We start from the raw sequence: 16,829 nt of genomic DNA on the forward strand, positions 1-16,829 counted from the left end.
AGCAGGAACGCAGCAGTCCTGACTTTGATTGCGACTTGGCTCACATCCAGCGAAAGGAAACGCGGAGGACGTTTTCACGGCGTGGACAACACGGCCAAGGTAAAAAGTTCTGGCAGCGAAAAGAAAACTCAGTCAGTGAAAAAGAGAGCAGTCTGGCCACGTGGCATGGGCATGCTGTGGCCGGCCGTGAATAATCCACGGGAGCAGAGAAGCTGGCTGCTGGGGTGGGTCCAGGGCGTGGGGCGACAACACGGCCAGAGTCTAGGGCGGGGCTGCAACGGCTTCTCTAAGGGCCACTGGTAACGCTTCAGGATCCGCAGGCCCAGGGGCTCCGTTTTAACTACTCAGCCCCCTGCAGCCAGGAAGCAGCCATCAGCCACAGGTACATGGATGGGTGTGGCTGTGTGCCAATAAAACTTTATTTACAAAAACAGGCAGTGGCTGTGGCTTGCAGAGCCCTGGTCCGGACAGAGCACCAAGAGAAGTGGGCTTCATGCTGGGGACACCATCGTCCCTTCATGCCTTCATGCCTGAGGTTGACAGATCATCTGCATTCTGGGAATGACCTCTCAGAAAGGACGGTTGAGATGTGATGGTGACGAGGGAGCAAATCGGCGCAGGGGCCAATGCCCTGCACCACGTGCCTTCCCGACAGCCATAGCAGGCAGCGCGTTTCCAAGCAACAGATATGGGGACAGAGCTGGGAAGGACCCCGAGGCCCAAACAACCTCTCAGGACACTGTGTTAAATGAACACATGCAGGCTACTCTTCTCACACAAGCCGCGTGAACGAGCCCGGACCCCACTCAGGTCTCCAGAGACGGCAGCCCTGGTCCCCAGCCCCCGGCCCCGGGCCCACAGCCTGACCCCACGAGAGGCCCCAGACCAGGCCAGCAGCCCCACGGCTCCCAGATTCCCGCCCCTCAGGCACCGTGAAGAGGTAATGTCTCCCGCCGTCAGCTGCTAGGTTTGGAGCCATTGTTACATAGCTGCGGATAACCAGATAACCAAAGGGTTTGGAGGTTGGGGTAGGGGTGGGTAGAGAGAAGGGAAGCTAGGGGAGAAGCTGGGGCAAGTCCCAGTCACCCCCGGCCCCGCGTGGTCAGAACACGATCGCCAGCAGGCCCAGCGTGGAGTCCCCCACCAGGCACAGCATGGAGGGAGCAGGCAGTGGTTGTTGCCCTCAAGGGTATTCCTGGGTGTGAGAGACAGCTGGCCCCACGCTGGCAGGCGAGGCCTCAGGGAGCCCTGGACAGCCGGCTCGGGGAGACGGGCCAGCGGCTCCAGGCCGCCCGAGTCCGGTGCTCTCCCAGGAGCCCCAGGGAGCTCTGAGGCCGGGTGGCCCTCCAGCTGTGCACCCAGAGCCACAGGGCCCGCCTTTGTACCCCAGCAGTGATAGGCCGGGGGCCGTGCCCGGGAGGGTCTCAGCTGAGAGCGGAGGCAGAACCGGAGGCAGAGTGGCTAAAACACACGGAGGCCGAGTCCCCAGAGGAAAACCAGGCAGGAGGAAGGTAGGCAGGTCTGGGGACGGTCCACCCTGGCGTGACCTTGCTGGCTACTGACAGTTTCTGCTGCCATCGGAGAAGCAGAGCTCACACCTGGAGGAGGTTCCTCCCTCTCCACCCCAGGACCTTCTTCTCTGCCACCGTCCAGCCCAAACACCCCGAACTTTCCTCAGTCCCCACCTGCTGTGGGGCAGCCCCCTGGGGATGAAGGCGGAGTGGTCAGCCCGTCCAGGGTCCTGAGAGGAGAGCAGGCCCTGTCCCTGGGTCCCTGTCACGCCTGCTGGAGCAGTGCTATCTCCCAGACTGCACAGGGGCCAGGACCCCAGCAGAGGGAGGACCATGCCTCCCGGCCTGGAGGCCACCTGGCCCCTCCCACTCCCCCTCCAACCCGGGGGCTTCAAGGAGCCACAAGGAGGAGACGCTGGGGGTGTAGCTTCCAGAAGCTCACAGGAGTTCGGGGAAGCCACGCGGGTCTCTGGGATGTGGTGCTGGCAGAAATGAAGCTCGTGATTCAGCTGGGCTAGAAGTGAGGGAAGGACACTGTCCTACAGTAGCCAGGGCCACGTGGGAATCCAGTGAGCAGAGCCCCAGAGTGACCGCTGGGAGAGGGAAGTTCCCTTGGAATAAGGAAGTGTGTGCAGGGGACACAAGGAGAGAACGTGGTGGGGGCAGAAGACAAGGCATGTTCGGGCTGTCACCTCTCCCACAGCAACCGCCAGTCTGAAGCAGCGGGTTCCCTTCTTCTCTGATGTTCCTCTGGGTCACTTCCCCTCCCTCACTCCCATCATCCACCTTGGGCATGTGGCTCAGGCCGGAAACCCGGGCTTTGCACAGCCAGCCACAGAGCCGGATTCGGGGTGCATAGGACTGATGCCAGGCCAGTCCCCAAACAGGCACTTGAGTCACTGGGAAAAGCTTGCTTTCTGCTGGACTCAAGCAGCCACGGTGCAGGCCTGAAGCAGAGGGCAGACAGCATCTGATGCGGGCGAGTGTAAGCTGGGAGCGGGAGTAGAGGCCGGGCCCCAATAACGAAGACCGAGGCCCTGGATCCAGCCACACTTGAAGCCACTGCCCTTGGCTTCTTGACGACGGGAACCGGTGTTTCCGTTTTGGTTTAAGCAAATTGGTGCTGCATTTCTGCCTGTGTCAGGGTTCATTCCAGGAAGCAGGAGCCCTGGGAACACGGCAAAATAGGAGATGTGTTACAGGCGCTCATCTTTACACAGTAGCGGGAAGGAGCTGGGGACACAGAAGTCCGGGAGAAACTGGAGAAGGGGGAGCGAGAAGCAGTTCTCCCAGGGCAGGGGGGCAGATGCACAGGAGCGAGCTTGCAGGGGAGCTGGGGAGCTCGGCGTGGCCAGCTCTGGAAGCAGGACCACGAGGGGGGCTGTGGAGAGGTCTGTGGACGGCGGTGGCCTCCTCAGAGCTCTGCCACCGTGAGTTTGCAGCAACAAGACCTGCTGGCGGCAGGTAAGGCCACTGTCGGCAAGAAGAGAACAGACTTCAGGGAAGACCTTGGGCCCCCACCCCCACCCCACCCTTCTGAGTCCATCCATCTCTCCCCATCTCTGCCCGGGACGGCCTTCCACCTGCTGTCTTCCACCTTCCAAAGGGCATGCAAATCTCTCGTCGGAGCTACACGGGGAAGGGAGTTCTGGGGATGCACAGGGACCCATCCAAACCGACACACTTCTACTTAAGCAGGCACAGAATCCTCACTTTACAAGAGTCACCTGAGTCACCAGGACCTTCAACCGGTTCACACCCCAGCCACCCTCTTGAACAGCCACACAGCCAGCAGGGGCTGCAGAGGCCCCCAGAGGCCAGAGGGCCGTAAGCACACCTGTCTCCTCCTCCCCTCTGTGTGGGTGCCTGACAGGGGCCCATCCTCAACTTCCCAGAGGCCCAGGCCGCCTGGACTCAGGGCCCAGTGGTTCCTGTTCCCCAGTGGTTAGTACAGGGAAATCCACACACCCTGAACCTGAGGGTCGACCTACTCCAGGCAGACCTGCAGGGTCCTCACACCTTCCCCTGTCACCGCCATCGCCTACACAGAGCCTCCCAGGTGCAGCCCTGTTGCCGAGAGCTGGGGCCTGTCCCACAGCCTCCCTGGCGTGGCTCATGCCCCACCTGGTCTGGTTCTTGTACCTGGACCACACCAGTCCTGGTAGGAGGAGGAGAGGCCATCTCAGCCAGGTGGGGACAAGCAGGGCCAGCAACTGCAAAGCCCCCTTCCCACATGTCCCCGGCCCACGGCCACAGCACACCGTGCCCTGCCTGTTCCGCCTTCCCCAGGACTAGCTTCTGCAGATGTTGGCTTCCATCTGCTGGTGGCAGGTCACCCACACCTTGGGCAGACTCTCCTGTCACCTGATGCGGCTCCCAAGTTGGGACAGCCAGAAGGCCTCTGCAAGCTTGCACAGCCTGGGCTTCTTGGACTCTTCCTGCCACTCTCAGTGAGGCTGCACTCCTGTCCTGCCCTGAGACCTGGACAGGTCGCCAGAGCCTGATGCTAGACCCATGGTCCGTCTGAGAGCTCCGACTGGCACTATTTACGGGCTTCCTTCCTCCTCAAAGAACAGCACTGCTCTCTGTTGCCTGAGGAGGCTCACACACCATTTTGGGGGGGCCACCTCACCCATGCACTGATGAGAGGCCTCAGGGCAAGAATCTGACCGATAAACTGCTCACGGCACCCCGTGGCCCAGCAAAACACAGCACGTGGACAAACCCCACAGAACAGCAATAATTGCTCAACTTCCATGGGCAGACTTTCCTCTTTGTAAAATCCCTATGTCGTCTTTGTGATACAAGCAGCAGGGCTGAGAGGGACGGGAGACCCCATGGGAAGTCTACTCTCTCCCACGGCGTCTCCCCCTCCTGTCGCGCAGTAGGCCCCTGGTACGGGCAGGCCCTCCACCAGTCTCAGGGGCCCTGGGCTTCAGAGGTTGCTGTGACGTCCTGGGAAAGCAGTCTCTGACCTCCGCTCAAGAAAAAGTTATTCTGACACTTCTTAAAACAGTAAGGAAGACTTTATTCAAGGCTATTGGAATAGGGGAGAGAGGCTGGCCTCAACTCCAAATACAAAGACAAATGGGGTTTACAGCCAAGGTCAGCATGGGGGGGGGGGGACCCAGGGGACGGAAAAGTACTGAGACATCGCGGGTCGGGGGTCTTGCTAAAGGCAGGCGGAGAGGATCAGATACCACCTGCAGGAGAACCGGATCAGACAGTGAGCGCGAACAGACATCAGGGGTGGAGCGACTTAGCAGGCTCTGCCGATGGGCCGGGCAGGCCAAAGGCAGAACAGGGGGGCCAGTGGAAAAGGGGACAGAGGAGGATGACTAAAGCTGGGTCCTGTCACCTTCAACAGCTCTGAGATCCCAAAGACAGTCAACGTAAGCTGCGCCTCTGGCTTCTGAAACGCCTAATACGGGGTGGGGGGGTACCTTTATGCTCAAGGGGAAAGGGAATCCACCCTGGCCTAGGGCTGGCTTCTTATCTGAACAGTGTAAATCTCCGTTATTCAGGGAGTCAAGACACTGTCACGTCTACGTTCCAGGCTCCGAGCTCGGGGGCTCAAGAGCTAGAAGGCTCGGGGCTGGGGCGGTTCAGGATCTCAGGGCTCGAAGACTCGGAGCTGGGGGCCTCGCTGCTCGGTGCTCGGTGACTCGGTATCGCGGGTCTGTCCCGACGAGGGGCCTCACCTGGGTCGCAGCAGAATTACGTCAGAAGCAGACACTTCTCAGTCCCCCGTCCCCCCACGCCGCGCACGCGCAGGCCTGGACGCGCGCAGCCGGAGGGGCGGGGCGGGGCAGGCGAGGGCCGAACCAACGCGTTGAGCGCTTGCCCGGGCGGCCCCACCTCGCTCGCGCCGCTTCGCCCCTCAAGGAATGGCCAATGGGCTCGCAGGGCCCGCCCCTGACGACGCGGGCCCCGCCCCCTGGAGACAGGCCGCCATGGAGCCGGGAACCCGTGGCTAGCGGGCGGCTGGTCCAGGGCAGGGCCGGGCCGGGGGCCGGGGGCCGGGGGCCGGGGGCGGGTTCCGGGAGGCCCTCCACCATGAAGCTGACTCGGAAGATGGTCCTGTCCCGGGCCAAGGCCTCGGAGCTGCACAGCGTGCGGAAGCTCAACTGCTGGTGAGGGCCCAGAGCCCGGGGCCGTCCCCTCACGTCCTTCCGGCTGCCCAGCACCCCCGCCCGGCACCTGGGCTCTGGGCGGGGGGCGGGAAGGGCCTGCGGAGCGGCCAGAAAAGGGTTCGGGACGGAGGAGAGCAAGTGCCAGGGCCCGCCCGCCCAGCATGCAGGAAGTGCTGCCACCAGCCCAGGTGGCCTTTGGCAAGGATCATTCCAGAATCTTTGCCCCCGCGGAGTGGTGGTGCTTCAGACCCAGGCCCCAAACATGCACTCATTGAGACAATTGGCATTACCGCGAAGTCTCTTTGTCAGCCCTCTAGATGGCATTGGGTCCAATGCAATGGACAAACGGGTAGATGGGGCAAACGGGTCCCCTCTGGAAGGGTCTGATTTCTGACATTGCCAGCCACTGGGAGCCAGGTCTACTAATCGGGTGGGGGATCGAGGTGATTAACACCATTTCTAGTGGGAAAGAGAGAGAGCTGAGACTCCCAAGTAAGGAATCCATAAACATTCTTGTAACTGGGCCCTGTTGGGGAGGGGCTGTCCCCAGGTGACTCCCTGTCTGGGGGGTGACCAGGTCTGGCTGGGCTGAGGAAGGACCAGAAGCACTCCATGAACTCTGGGAAGGTCTACAGGTGTTCACTGGGGACTCAAAGCAAGGCTTCACGCACCCCTGTACACTGGACAGTTCAGGTGGGGCGTGGGGAGCCCAGCCAGGGGCAGACCGGCCTCGCAGGAAGTGTGGGCAGATTGACCGAAGTGGGCTCTGCCTGTGCATTAAAAAGCCTTTCCCTCTGCCCTGGCACTTCTGACATTTGGCTCTGCCGTTTGTTCTCAACAATACGCTTCTTTGTCTTGCGTGGGGTGGCCATGCTTCCCCAGAGCGGGGAGAGACAAGGGCCCTATTTCAGGCTCTCTAGTGTTGGTCTCATAAGCTGCGTGTTCAGCCTTTGAACGTGGCCTGTTACAAGGACTTGCTTGTCTGCTTACATCAGTGAGGGAAGTGGTCCTGCCTTGCGGCAGCCTGGAGGGTGAGTGGGTCTTTGTGCCCTCCAAGTGGGGCAGCCCTCCGGCTCCTCAGTCTGAGAAGCACCCCTCAGGCACCAGACATAAACAGTTTTCAGTCGTGTGACAACTTTCGACACCTTTGTGAGTCATCTGGGCAAGATTTCCCTCACTTTATCATTGGAATTATAGAATTTTAGTTTGTAGACATTTGTCACTAATTTGTGTCTATTTGTTTTGTTACTCAGCTTTAACAGAATTAAAGTATGTCTTCTCTCTCCATAGGGGCAGCCGCCTCACAGATGTAAGTATTCTGCTGATCATCTCCAGATGCCCCCTGGTCCCCAAAGGTGTCACCTGTCCCTCAAGAGAACTGTTAAATTTACAGAACCGCACACATTCAATTCAGCCCCTAATCTGGTACTTTGTTCATTTAGCAGTGCTTGGAATATAGAATGACTAATGAAAAACATACCCCCAAGTGCCCAGCTTTATTCTGAAGTTCCTTTCAGTATTTAGTCGATGAAAGGCTTCATGTCCCAGGTCTCCCAGGGGAGGGGGAAGGCTTTGGGTCACTGAGGAGTTGCCCGTTTTGGCCCTGTTCTTGGTCAGATCCAGCATTCTGCTCCCCACCCCCACCCCCACCCCCACCCCCCGGGCCGTGGCGGGAAGAGATGGGCACCTGGGGTGGGCGGGGGCAGTGCCCCGAGCTGAGCTCTGGGTCTGTGAACGGTCTTGCCTTCTCCCTCTCCGAGAGTGAACGTCCCGGACTTACACACGGATTGTGTACCTGTGGTTTCTTTCTCACTTTTGTAACGTGAACCGTCCCTTTCCTTGAAAACAGTCAGAAGTGCTGCTGAGACACTGGGCTATCCAGAAAAGCTGATTCCACCTCCTGCTATAGCTGAAATGCTGCATATTCAGCAGCCCCCAAAAACCCCTAAAACCCAAAAATGCCACTGTAGCAGAAAACAAACCCATTGCACATGTAAAGCACTCTGAGCCAACCGTGAGCCTCTGGAGGTCAAGGGCCTCATCTGGCTCCACGCCTGGCACGTGGCATCACAGACGTTTGTGGGGGCTGTACCCCCCATCGGCCTTCCAGGCTGACTTTATGGACCCAGCCAAGCGCCCCATTGGTCTTTTCCCTGAATCAACAGTATTAATGTGGTGTGAGGTCCAGTTCCAATCCTGTCTCCCTTTTGCCCCAGCTCCGTTGGCCAAGCCTTCTCCCCGTGCCTCAGGGACAGCAAAAGAAAGGTTCTCTGTCTACGCAGGGGCCATTGAGGTCCCCGCCCCTGATGTCTTCTGCGGGCATCTCAGGGATTCTGGCAGCCTCTGATAGCGGCGATGCTCTCCAAAGTCCTAGAGAGAGCGCGTGCTTCTTCATGTTGAGGGAGTGTCTGGGTGCAAAGCGGAGTGTCGTGCGGAGCCTGCCTGCTGTCACGTGTCGTGTCAGCCCCCATGAGGCCAGCGGCTGCCCCGCGTAGGCGCGGAGGGCTGAGATGGGGCTGTCTGTGGTGCCACCCCGTCCCTGTGCCGGGCCCGTGGAGAGAGCGCCTGGCGGTGTCTGCCATCACATTCCTTTCCTTCCTAGGTCTCGATCTGCCGGGAAATGCCCAGCCTGGAAGTGATCACCCTCAGGTACCTAAACGCCTGCTGTGCTCTGAGTCACGGGGCTCAAAAGGAGAAGGCTCAGATCCCCTCAGATAATCTGAAAGCTCCCAATAAGAGTCTGTCTGGGGGCGTGGGGGTGGGGAGCTTCTGTGCGCGGAGCAGGGTCGGCGGCACAAGGCCTGGCTGTGCCTCAGCCCCCCTGAGCTCTGCCTCCTTATGAGGGTCCCCGGCCGTCCCCTCGAGCACGCCCCGCTGCATCTGTGCCCAGCCTCACCATGCTCAGTGGGTGCAACCCCCACGTGATGAGCAGCTGCCCTCGAGGTGGCCACGTCGGCCTCCAGCACCCCCACCATTTCTGCCCTCTGGTTCCGGAGCTGCCAGGAGCTCCACCAGTGTCCCCGCAAAACACGGCCTCTGACCGATCATAGCCACCTCTTCCGGAGACCTTGGCATCTTAACAGACTAGGGAATCCGTGGCTGAACCAGGTGCTGCCGGGACTTCTGGCAGCTGGGCTGTTTGGAGAGAGCCCGTGAGTCATCACCGCTTGCCAGATGCCGGCCCTCCCACGTCGGGCAAGGCTCAGGTCCCTGGGCCTCAGTTTCCCTATCTGTAATATGGGAATAATACCAGCGCCTGCCCCTTGGGGGCAGTGAGGAGGGGCTGCAGCGCTGAGCCAGTGCGCACACACCAGCTGTCACTGTCACTGCCTCGTATCAGTGAAGCCGAGGTTTGAGCCCACACCCCAGGAAGCCTTACCTGACAAATAAATATATTGCCTTCCATTCCCCCAAGTAGCAGGAAACCTGGAGGTAGGCGTGGCTTGAACCCCGGCTCTGCCGTGCCTGGAGTGGTTTGGGGCAGGTCGCTGGGCCTCTCTGAGCGCCCTGTGGACGGCTCTGAGAAAGGACAAGGCCCTGGGGTTGTTGACTGAGCCCAGGTTCCAGGGCCTGGGTATCTGGCGGCACTGGGACTGGGTGTAAATTGCCTTGTGAACACAGGGTGCCGGTCTTTGGTGAGGTGTGGTCATTTCCCTACGGTCTTAGACCTCGTGTGTACAAGGCCTGTCTCAGTCCATTCTGGAGCCGCAAGTCCAAGATGAGGGTGTTGGATTTTCAGTGTCCGGTGAGACTTGTTTTCCGGTTCACACGCCATTTTCTCGCTGGGTCCTCAGGTGGGGCCGGGAGCTTGGGAGCTCGGGGGTCTCTTTCCTAAGGTCCCGTTGTGAGGGCTCCTCTGACCCAGCCACCTCCAAACACCGGCACCTTGGGGGGTAGGTTTCAACGTATGAGTTTGGGGGGCACAGACATTCAGTCCAACCACAGATAGCCCGGTGGTCGACGAGGAGGACCGGGCCAGCGTGTAGCCTCGGGTCCCACCGCACCCCTGCCTGTGCCTTGGGCAGCTCCCGCACACCTTGAGCGCTGGTAACTGCAGTCAGTGAGTGTTCAGAATTGCAGGGGTGTCCCTGGAAGAATCAGGACATCGCTGCCAACGCAGATACAGACTCCAGAGAGAATGTTCTAGATAGGTCTCGTCGGGCAGGGTCTCTTGGAGTGGCCGCACCCGTGCCCTCCGGCTCTGCAGGGAGCAGCAGCGTCCCCAAAGCTGTGGAGGAGGAGCTCCCACCAGGCCCACGAGGACGCTGGGCTCTGAGCTCAGCTGGACACTGTGTGAGCATGTGTTCATGGTCCGTTTGCTTTTGTGGAGGTGCGAGCTTTCTGCTTGTGTCCGTTTAGACCGTAGAGTCTCTGCCTAGATGCCTGGGCGACCTTCTGTCTGTGATGTGCTCACATCTCTGCGGAAAATGTAAACCCATATACCCTGCTGCTCAAGTCGGGGCTCAGAAGTTCGGTGCCCAGCGTGTGTAGGGTAGGGCTTCCTTGTATTTGCTGTGGGTTCTGCTGGCTGCTGCCTGCTTTGGGGCACGGAGACGGTCCCTTGGAGGCCTGTTTCCTGTCCTGTGAGGGAGAGTGGGCCCTCCTACCTCCCCATTGACTCGGTGAGCCTAACAACTCACCGAGTTGGGGGTTGCTCACTGCTGCCCGTACTCCTGACGCTTTCTCCTCGCCCCGGGCACCTCGTTGAACGTGACTCGTGCCTCCCAGCTTCGATCAGCTTCCCTGGGGAGGGCGGATGGGCGCGGGCCTTACAGCTGACACCGTGCTGTCCCCGTGCAGCGTCAACAGCGTGTCCACCCTGGAGCCCGTGAGCCGGTGCCAGCAGCTGAGTGAGCTGTACCTGCGGAGGAACCGCATCCCCAGCCTGGCGGAGCTCTACTACCTGAAGGGCCTGCCGCGCCTGCGCGTGCTGTGGCTGGCGGAGAACCCGTGCTGCGGGCCCGACCCACACCTCTACCGCATGACCGTCCTGCGTAACCTGCCGCACCTGCAGAAGCTGGACAACCAGAGTAGGTGTCCGCGCCGCCCCGACGGGGGCCCCTCCCCTCCCCCGCCCTTCCCAAGTGTTGCTGATCCTTGTGGACCTGGCAGGTGTACCCCACCCCCCACCATGGTCTCTTGGGGGGAGCCCCCAGGTTTGCACTCCTCACTTTGCAAGCGTGAGTGGGGCGAGGGGCCCCGGGCACGGCCCCACGCTGCCCACGGGCCCCACGCTGCCCACCGGCCCCACTGTCAGAGCAGAGTTGTTTCCGCTGCCCTTTTATTGTCAGAATGCACTGCTGCACTTCCCTGAGCGCCCTGGCGAGCGCGTCGAGGGTCCGGGAGGGCTGGCAGCGTCCCTGCAGGCAGAGGGGACCCTTGCCCTCCAAGCACCGGGTCCCCTGGTTTTCCTGTTGGAGGCGGGAGGGCGCCTCCCTGCAGCCCGGGTCTGCGCCACACCCGTTGTCCGGGGCCCGTGCCTGTTTCCTGGGGTCCACTGTAATGGCCGTGCCGGTCCCTGGCCCTCCCCACGTGTGCAGTTCTGTTCCCCCGGGTGAGCAGTTTTCATATACGTTGACTCCGGGAAATTAAGCCGCGTGTGAGTGAAACGGACTAAATGTTGTGCACTCTGTTCCTTTTTAAAGTGTACCTTAATTTCACTTCTTTTTTTTTTTTTTTGATGTTTTATTTATTTTTGAGACAGAGAGAGACAGAGCATGAGCAGGGGACAGTCAGAGAGAGAGGGAGACACAGAATCCGAAGCAGGCTCCAGGCTCTGAGCTGTCAGCACAGAGCCGAATATGGGGCTTGAACTCACGAACTGTGAGATCATGACCTGAGCTGAAGTCGGACGCTTAACCGACAGCCACCCAGGCGCCCCTCACTTCTTATGAGTACTTGCAGAACTGCTGAAGTTCAGGCTCTCATCCGGCACATGCCAGGGTCAGGGTGTGACAGGCACGACCCCACCGTGCTGTTGAGCTGGCCAGTGGGGCGGACAGGCATGCCTCTTGTCTAAAGCAGAGCCGAATGCTGTGGTCCAGGGGGCTTGGGGGCGGGGGGGAGGGAGGGTCCGCACTGATGCTTCTGCTCCCTTCCCGTCATCTGAAGCGGTGACCGAGGAGGAGCTGTCCCGAGCATTGCTGGAGGGAGAGGAGGTCACGGCCCCCGGCGGAGAGGGAGCAGGGAACGGCCGAACCGAGCTGTCCTACGGCCTGAGCGCCCTGAACACCGCCGCCGAGACCCAGCGGGACGCGCTCAGCTGTGGCGAGGAGGAGGCCAGGTGAGGCCGGAGGGACGGCAGGCCTGTCCCTGGGGTCCTGCTGTGGGGTCAGTGGGCCTTTCCCAGGCCTGCATGACTGGGGAGTGAGGGAAGGGAACCCCCCAGGGTGGTTCTTCCCCATCCCGGGTGCTCCCCATCCCAGCCGGCTTTCTGCTGTGTGTCGCAAGGCTCAGGGCCTGGGGCCTGTGTGGGTCTGGACCAGCCCTGGCAGTGGAGCAGCCCCAAGGTGGGGGCGGGTAGAGCGGACCGGCGGGCACGGGAGCGTTGCTGGGCCCAGCACTGCAGAACCTGAGGGAAAGTCACGTGGCTGTGACCGTGGCCTGCTGAGCTGCCACGGGGGAGGGGATGGGAGGGGCGTGTGCCCCGAGGGAGGGCCCTCTGGGCCACAGCACTGCCGACACGGCTGACACGGCTGACGTGGCCTTGGGGGGCGGGTTGCACTGTCGTGGGTGTTTCTGAGCATAAACCGCACATGGGGAATGTTGTAGAAACCGTTGCTCCCAGTGAGGCTGTCGGGCTGAGTCCAGGTGACGGCAAAGCCACCTGTTCCGTTTGCCCCGCGTGCGAGGCCATATGGACGCCACCTTGGGGGCGGGCTTTGCAGCCCCTGCTCTGCGTTAGCTTTGTGTGTTCAGAGCCCCAGCCCCGGTGGGAGCCCAGGCGCAGCAAAGTTGTCTCTGGCGGGGGGTTGTGGAGGGTAGACCCACCGTCCCCCTGCCCCTTCCCCACCCCATCCCCCCAGTCCCCCTGCCCTTCCCCTGCCCTGTCCCCCCCACCCCACCCCCCTGCCCCTACCCTGCTCTGTCCCCTCCCATCCCCCCGCCCCTCCCCCACCCTGTCCCCCAGAAACATCACAGAGTGGCAGTCTGCCTCCCTCGCTGCGCTCAGCCTCCGGAGGGTTTGACATGGGGCCCCGAGCAGGTCAGGCTCACACACCCTGTGCTCTCTCTCCCACCTGCAGCGTCCAGGGCCAGCTCAGCCCGAAGCCCCCTTCCCGGGACCCGTTCCCCTCCTTCTCACAGAGGGAAGCCGTGAGCGGTCGCAGGAACAGGGTAAGTGTGACAGAGACAGCCTGGCTGGAGGTGGCTGCCCCTTCCCTCTGCCCAGGATGTGGAGAGTGGGGGCGGCGGGGTGGGGGGATGGTTGGATGGGCTGGAGACACCCAGGGACACCGAGCCAGGCCCCAGAGGGCGGGACGCTGGCTCTAAGCTCAGTCAGTGGGAAGGAGCCGGCCTAGAGAGAGAGGAGACCCCCCCCCCCCCCCCCCCCCGCCGCAACAGCTGCAGGAGAGCCCTGGCTCTGGCCTGGGGGCGGGGCGGCTGCTGCGGTGGCACGAAAGCTGTAGGGGTTCGCTGCTGGGGGGCCTCCCGCCTGCAGGTGGACACGGTCCTCATCCCTGGGAGGAGTAATGGGTTGTTGACAAGAAGTCGGTTATGTGGGCAGCTCGGTCAGAGACCCCGGCCCTTTCCAAGTGTCTGTCTACCTCCTGTGTCGTTCTGGCTCGTGCTGGGGCTTGTTCCCCTGCTGGTCACAGGGCTGGCCCTCCGATCCAGGCTCACACCGTTTCTTCCCGTGTGTGTCCCCTCATTGGTAAAGAGCAGCTGTCGCGTGTACCCCCAGCCAGCAGGCCCGGCTTCATCAGCTGGAACTGCTTACGTCCCCAGTGGAAGCCGTCATTGGCCAGGAGGACAGGGTTACCGCCATTAGCTTGGCCCAGTGGGGACCCCGCCACCTGGTCACGTGGGAGGGTGCTGCCTGAGCAGAGCCATGGGACTGGTGCGGGCCCACGAGGCAAAGGCTCCACAGTCGGGGGGCGGGGGCTGCCAGCACCCCCTCGAGGAACTTGTCAAGCTTGTGGGGGGCACAGAGGGAGAGGGACCGAGGCCCTGTGCCGGGGAGGGGCCGACCCACCCTCCGGGAGAAGCGTCCCCCCAGAGCCGCCGACAGAAGTGACCGCAGACTGAATGCCAGTCTTGGCAGCTGCCCCCGGGGCCTGGGGACCACACCCTGCACAGCTGACGGTCCCGCGCAGGGTGTGTGCGTGGGGTCAGCTCAGCAGTCTGTGCAAGCTTCTCTGACACCTTTCAGGAGGAGCCCCCCCCCGTACGCAGCCCCGGGGCAGGGCAGGCCCTGCGGGCAGGCCCAGGCCTCTGGAGGGCACTGTGGGGGGGGGGCGGGGGGAGCCCCGAGACTAAACACTGACCCAGCTCAGTGCCCTCCACAAAAGCAGACTCAGAGTCACCAAAGCAACTTCTGGGGACGGGAAAGAAGGAGGCCCTGGTTCTGCTGTGAACGTGGACCTGGACCATGGCTCCTCCCTCCCCCAGGGGTGGGCAGGGGGGTGTCCTGCAAGCCTAAGTGCAGAAGGCCAGGGGGAGCCTGGAGATGTAGGGAGACGGGGGTGGAGCGGGACACCCGAGCGTTGCTGAGGCCACGGGTCAGCGCTCTGGTGCGCGCAGGGACTCTGTGTCTCAGCCAGCGCAGGGGCTCTGTGGCTCAGCCCGGTGACCCTCTGAGCACGTCCCTTTGCTCACACATGACTCTCCTGTCACCCCACAAGAAGAACGAGCTGGAGTCCTCACGTGCAAAATCCTTTCTTGCTCAAGTGCAGACAGAAACCTGTTGTGGGTGCACGTGTGCTCACGTGTGCCATGCGTGTGTTGTGGGTGCACGTGTGCACACGCATGGCACACCTGAGCACACGTGTCTGGTCACACGTTACTGATCGCCGTCCCGGGCCACTCAGCTCCCTTCTGCCTCCGGCTGCCTGGCTCGCTGTGTGACTGAGGGCTGGCCGCTTAGCCTCTCTGGGCAGTGCCCGCAGGCGGCCACAGCTCTGTCTGCCTGAGGGCCTGCCCGGTGTCTCCTGTCTGGAAGGCTGTTCACCCGGGACGTGCACATCAGGGTGGGGGCAGCCTAGCCGTGCCCGGCCTGGCCCTCAGCCAGCGACTCTGTGCCCCCAGAACAATGTCCTGACCGCCATCCTGCTGCTGCTGCGGGAGCTGGACGCCGAGGGGCTGGAGGCCGTGCACCAGACCGTGGTCAGCCGGCTCCAGGCTCTGCACAAGCAGGAGCCGCAAGAGGACGTGGAATGACGGTCAGCCGGGACCCGAGCCGCCAGGCCTTCCTCCCAGGACCCTGTGCCCCAGCATCTGGGAGGTGTGGGGTCCACAGCCACGGCCTCCACTGCATCCTGAGTGTCCGCATGCGGGCTGTGTCCCCAGAAGCTCAGCCCCGCCTGGGAAGGCCACGCCCCGGGTATAGAAGGCGGGAAGGGCGCCGGGCACTGCGCCGGGCTCGCTCTGCCGTGCGGGGCCCAGGCGTGTGCCGCCTGCCTCACCTCGCCTCGCCTCACCTCACCTCTTCTCAGGTGGCGTTGCAGCCACTGTCCCTAATAAACATCTTCCCCAAGTCCAGTCTGGAAGCAGACGTTTCCTAGGAGGCGGACGTAGCCTTGACGTTGTTTTGAAGCTAAGGGCCACGTGCACGTGCATTTCCCCTGTCGGCTCTCCCACCGGGTCGGGGGTAGATTCCGCCCAGGATGGTGCCGTCCTCGAAGCAGCAGCGGCTCCGGGCTCCGCCTCAGCCTCGGCAGACCCACGCGGCCGTGCCCACCGCTGCCCACGTGTTTGGCAGGGTGCAGGGGTCTTGTACGCCGTGCGGGGGGAGGCCAGGGGTGGGCAGGCCCGCGCTCCTGTCTGGAGACTCAGGTACAGCCATAGGACAGGCAGCGGGGCCGGGGAGGATGCCCGGAAACCCCATCTAAAACGTGTTCTCCCGTGGGCAGAGCCACAGGCCTTGCCGTGGTGCACAGGCCCCGAGTGGTAGTGTTGCAGCCCGGGGCCCTTCCTCCTGCCCCCCAGCAGCTCCGGGGGCCGGGGAGGAGCGTGGCCTCTGAGCCATTAGTCTTACTGGTGCTGAAACGGCGGGACCGGAGAGGGGGGTTCCCTCCGCCCTGGCTCCCGTTAGTGTCTGTGTCGCCCTGTAAGCGAAGGGGTGGGACTTCACCCACTGTGTGCGAGAACCCAGATGGGGTGACTGCCGGGGAGACCGTGGCAGGCCGCGCTCGCACTGGCCCGGCCACACTGGGCGGGTGGTGGATATCGGGTGTCGTGGCTCCTCGGGACCTGGGGGGCGGAAGCAAGGGGTCGCCACGTGGGGGTATCCGGAAGGGGGGCCGCAGGGTCCGCGCGTGCCTTCTGTTGTACGTCTGGATGGTTGTCACACTCAATAAAGCGTTGTCTTTTTTAGAGCCAGTTGGGGTGGTCCTGTTAAATCCAGAACATCTTCCCTTTCCTCGCCCACCAGGCAGCTCACACCAGCTTCCCGCCTGCCCACGACCTCGGTTAGTGACCTTGAATCCGCCCCACCAGGCAGCTCAGAAGGGCCTGAAGCCCGGTGGTCCCGGTTGACATCTGTCCCGGCTGTCCTTGAGCCAAGGACCCAGCTAGGCCGTGCCCGCGCCCCTGAGCCTCTGTGAGTCACAAACGGGGTTGTTGAAGCCTCTGTGTTTGTGGCTGGAAACCAACACCGCCTCCTTGGGCGGGGGGAGCAGAAGTCCTGAGGGAATTCCAGCCCACAGCTGAGCCCTGCTGCCTGCCCACAGCCCCTTCCCAGGCACGGCCCACCGCCCGCTCGCCACGACCTTCCTGCGGTGCCCGCCCCACCCACCCCTGTGCACGGCAGGACCCACAGGAGGGATCCGCCGTGGGCTCCCTCCCAGCCACGTGCGTGTCTGGCTTAACCAGAGGCAGACTTGTCAGGGCCTCGGGTGTGCGCTCCCCAGGAGTCTCTCGCCTGCCCTGGGCGGGGCCTCCCACGGCGGCAAGCCCCTGGCCCTGGGTGCAGAGGGCACATTTGTTAGCGCACTGTGGCCAGGCCACACACCCCCTGCTGGCACCT

General features: G+C 62.4%; 1 protein-coding gene and 2 long non-coding RNA genes across 7 annotated transcripts; 1 reads left to right on the plus strand and 2 right to left on the minus strand.

The window, feature by feature from the left end:
- On the plus strand, positions 1-16,183 carry CFAP410 (cilia and flagella associated protein 410). 5 transcript variants are annotated; one of them, XM_043593464.1, is made up of 8 exons: positions 1-99; positions 435-940; positions 6,935-6,953; positions 8,247-8,293; positions 10,445-10,674; positions 11,756-11,927; positions 12,886-12,979; positions 14,891-16,183. In XM_043593464.1, exons 4-8 carry the CDS (start codon positions 8,265-8,267, stop codon positions 15,020-15,022), a joined length of 657 nt encoding a protein of 218 aa, XP_043449399.1. In that variant the 5' UTR covers positions 1-99; positions 435-940; positions 6,935-6,953; positions 8,247-8,264; the 3' UTR covers positions 15,023-16,183. The 5 variants fall into 5 exon arrangements, with proteins under 5 accessions (XP_043449399.1, XP_043449398.1, XP_043449395.1 ...); XM_043593463.1 differs by lacking the exon at positions 1-99 and having other exon boundaries at positions 107-940; XM_043593460.1 differs by lacking the exons at positions 1-99; positions 435-940 and adding an exon at positions 5,426-5,644.
- Positions 2,170-5,410, minus strand: LOC122491106. The gene is made up of 2 exons (XR_006299279.1): positions 5,213-5,410; positions 2,170-2,679 (listed from the first exon to the last, which is right to left on the minus strand). It is a non-coding gene; the product is annotated as an uncharacterized LOC122491106 (long non-coding RNA).
- On the minus strand, positions 4,519-5,206 carry LOC122491107. The gene is made up of 2 exons (XR_006299280.1): positions 4,955-5,206; positions 4,519-4,714 (listed from the first exon to the last, which is right to left on the minus strand). It is a non-coding gene; the product is annotated as an uncharacterized LOC122491107 (long non-coding RNA).
- Positions 16,184-16,829: the final 646 nt, after the last annotated feature.

Source organism: Prionailurus bengalensis, chromosome C2 (genome assembly GCF_016509475.1).
Source record: "Prionailurus bengalensis isolate Pbe53 chromosome C2, Fcat_Pben_1.1_paternal_pri, whole genome shotgun sequence".
Classification (NCBI taxonomy): domain Eukaryota; kingdom Metazoa; phylum Chordata; class Mammalia; order Carnivora; family Felidae; genus Prionailurus; species Prionailurus bengalensis.

Bases quoted from the DNA above. Each gene is read 5' to 3' on its own strand.
- CFAP410 (XM_043593460.1), top strand. From the start codon at position 5,568: ATGAAGCTGACTCGGAAGATGGTCCTGTCCCGGGCCAAGGCCTCGGAG. The intron at 10,675-11,755 runs GTAGGTGTCCGC...CGTCATCTGAAG, and splicing joins GCAGAAGCTGGACAACCAGA to CGGTGACCGAGGAGGAGCTG. The intron at 12,980-14,890 runs GTAAGTGTGACA...CTGTGCCCCCAG, and splicing joins TGAGCGGTCGCAGGAACAGG to AACAATGTCCTGACCGCCAT.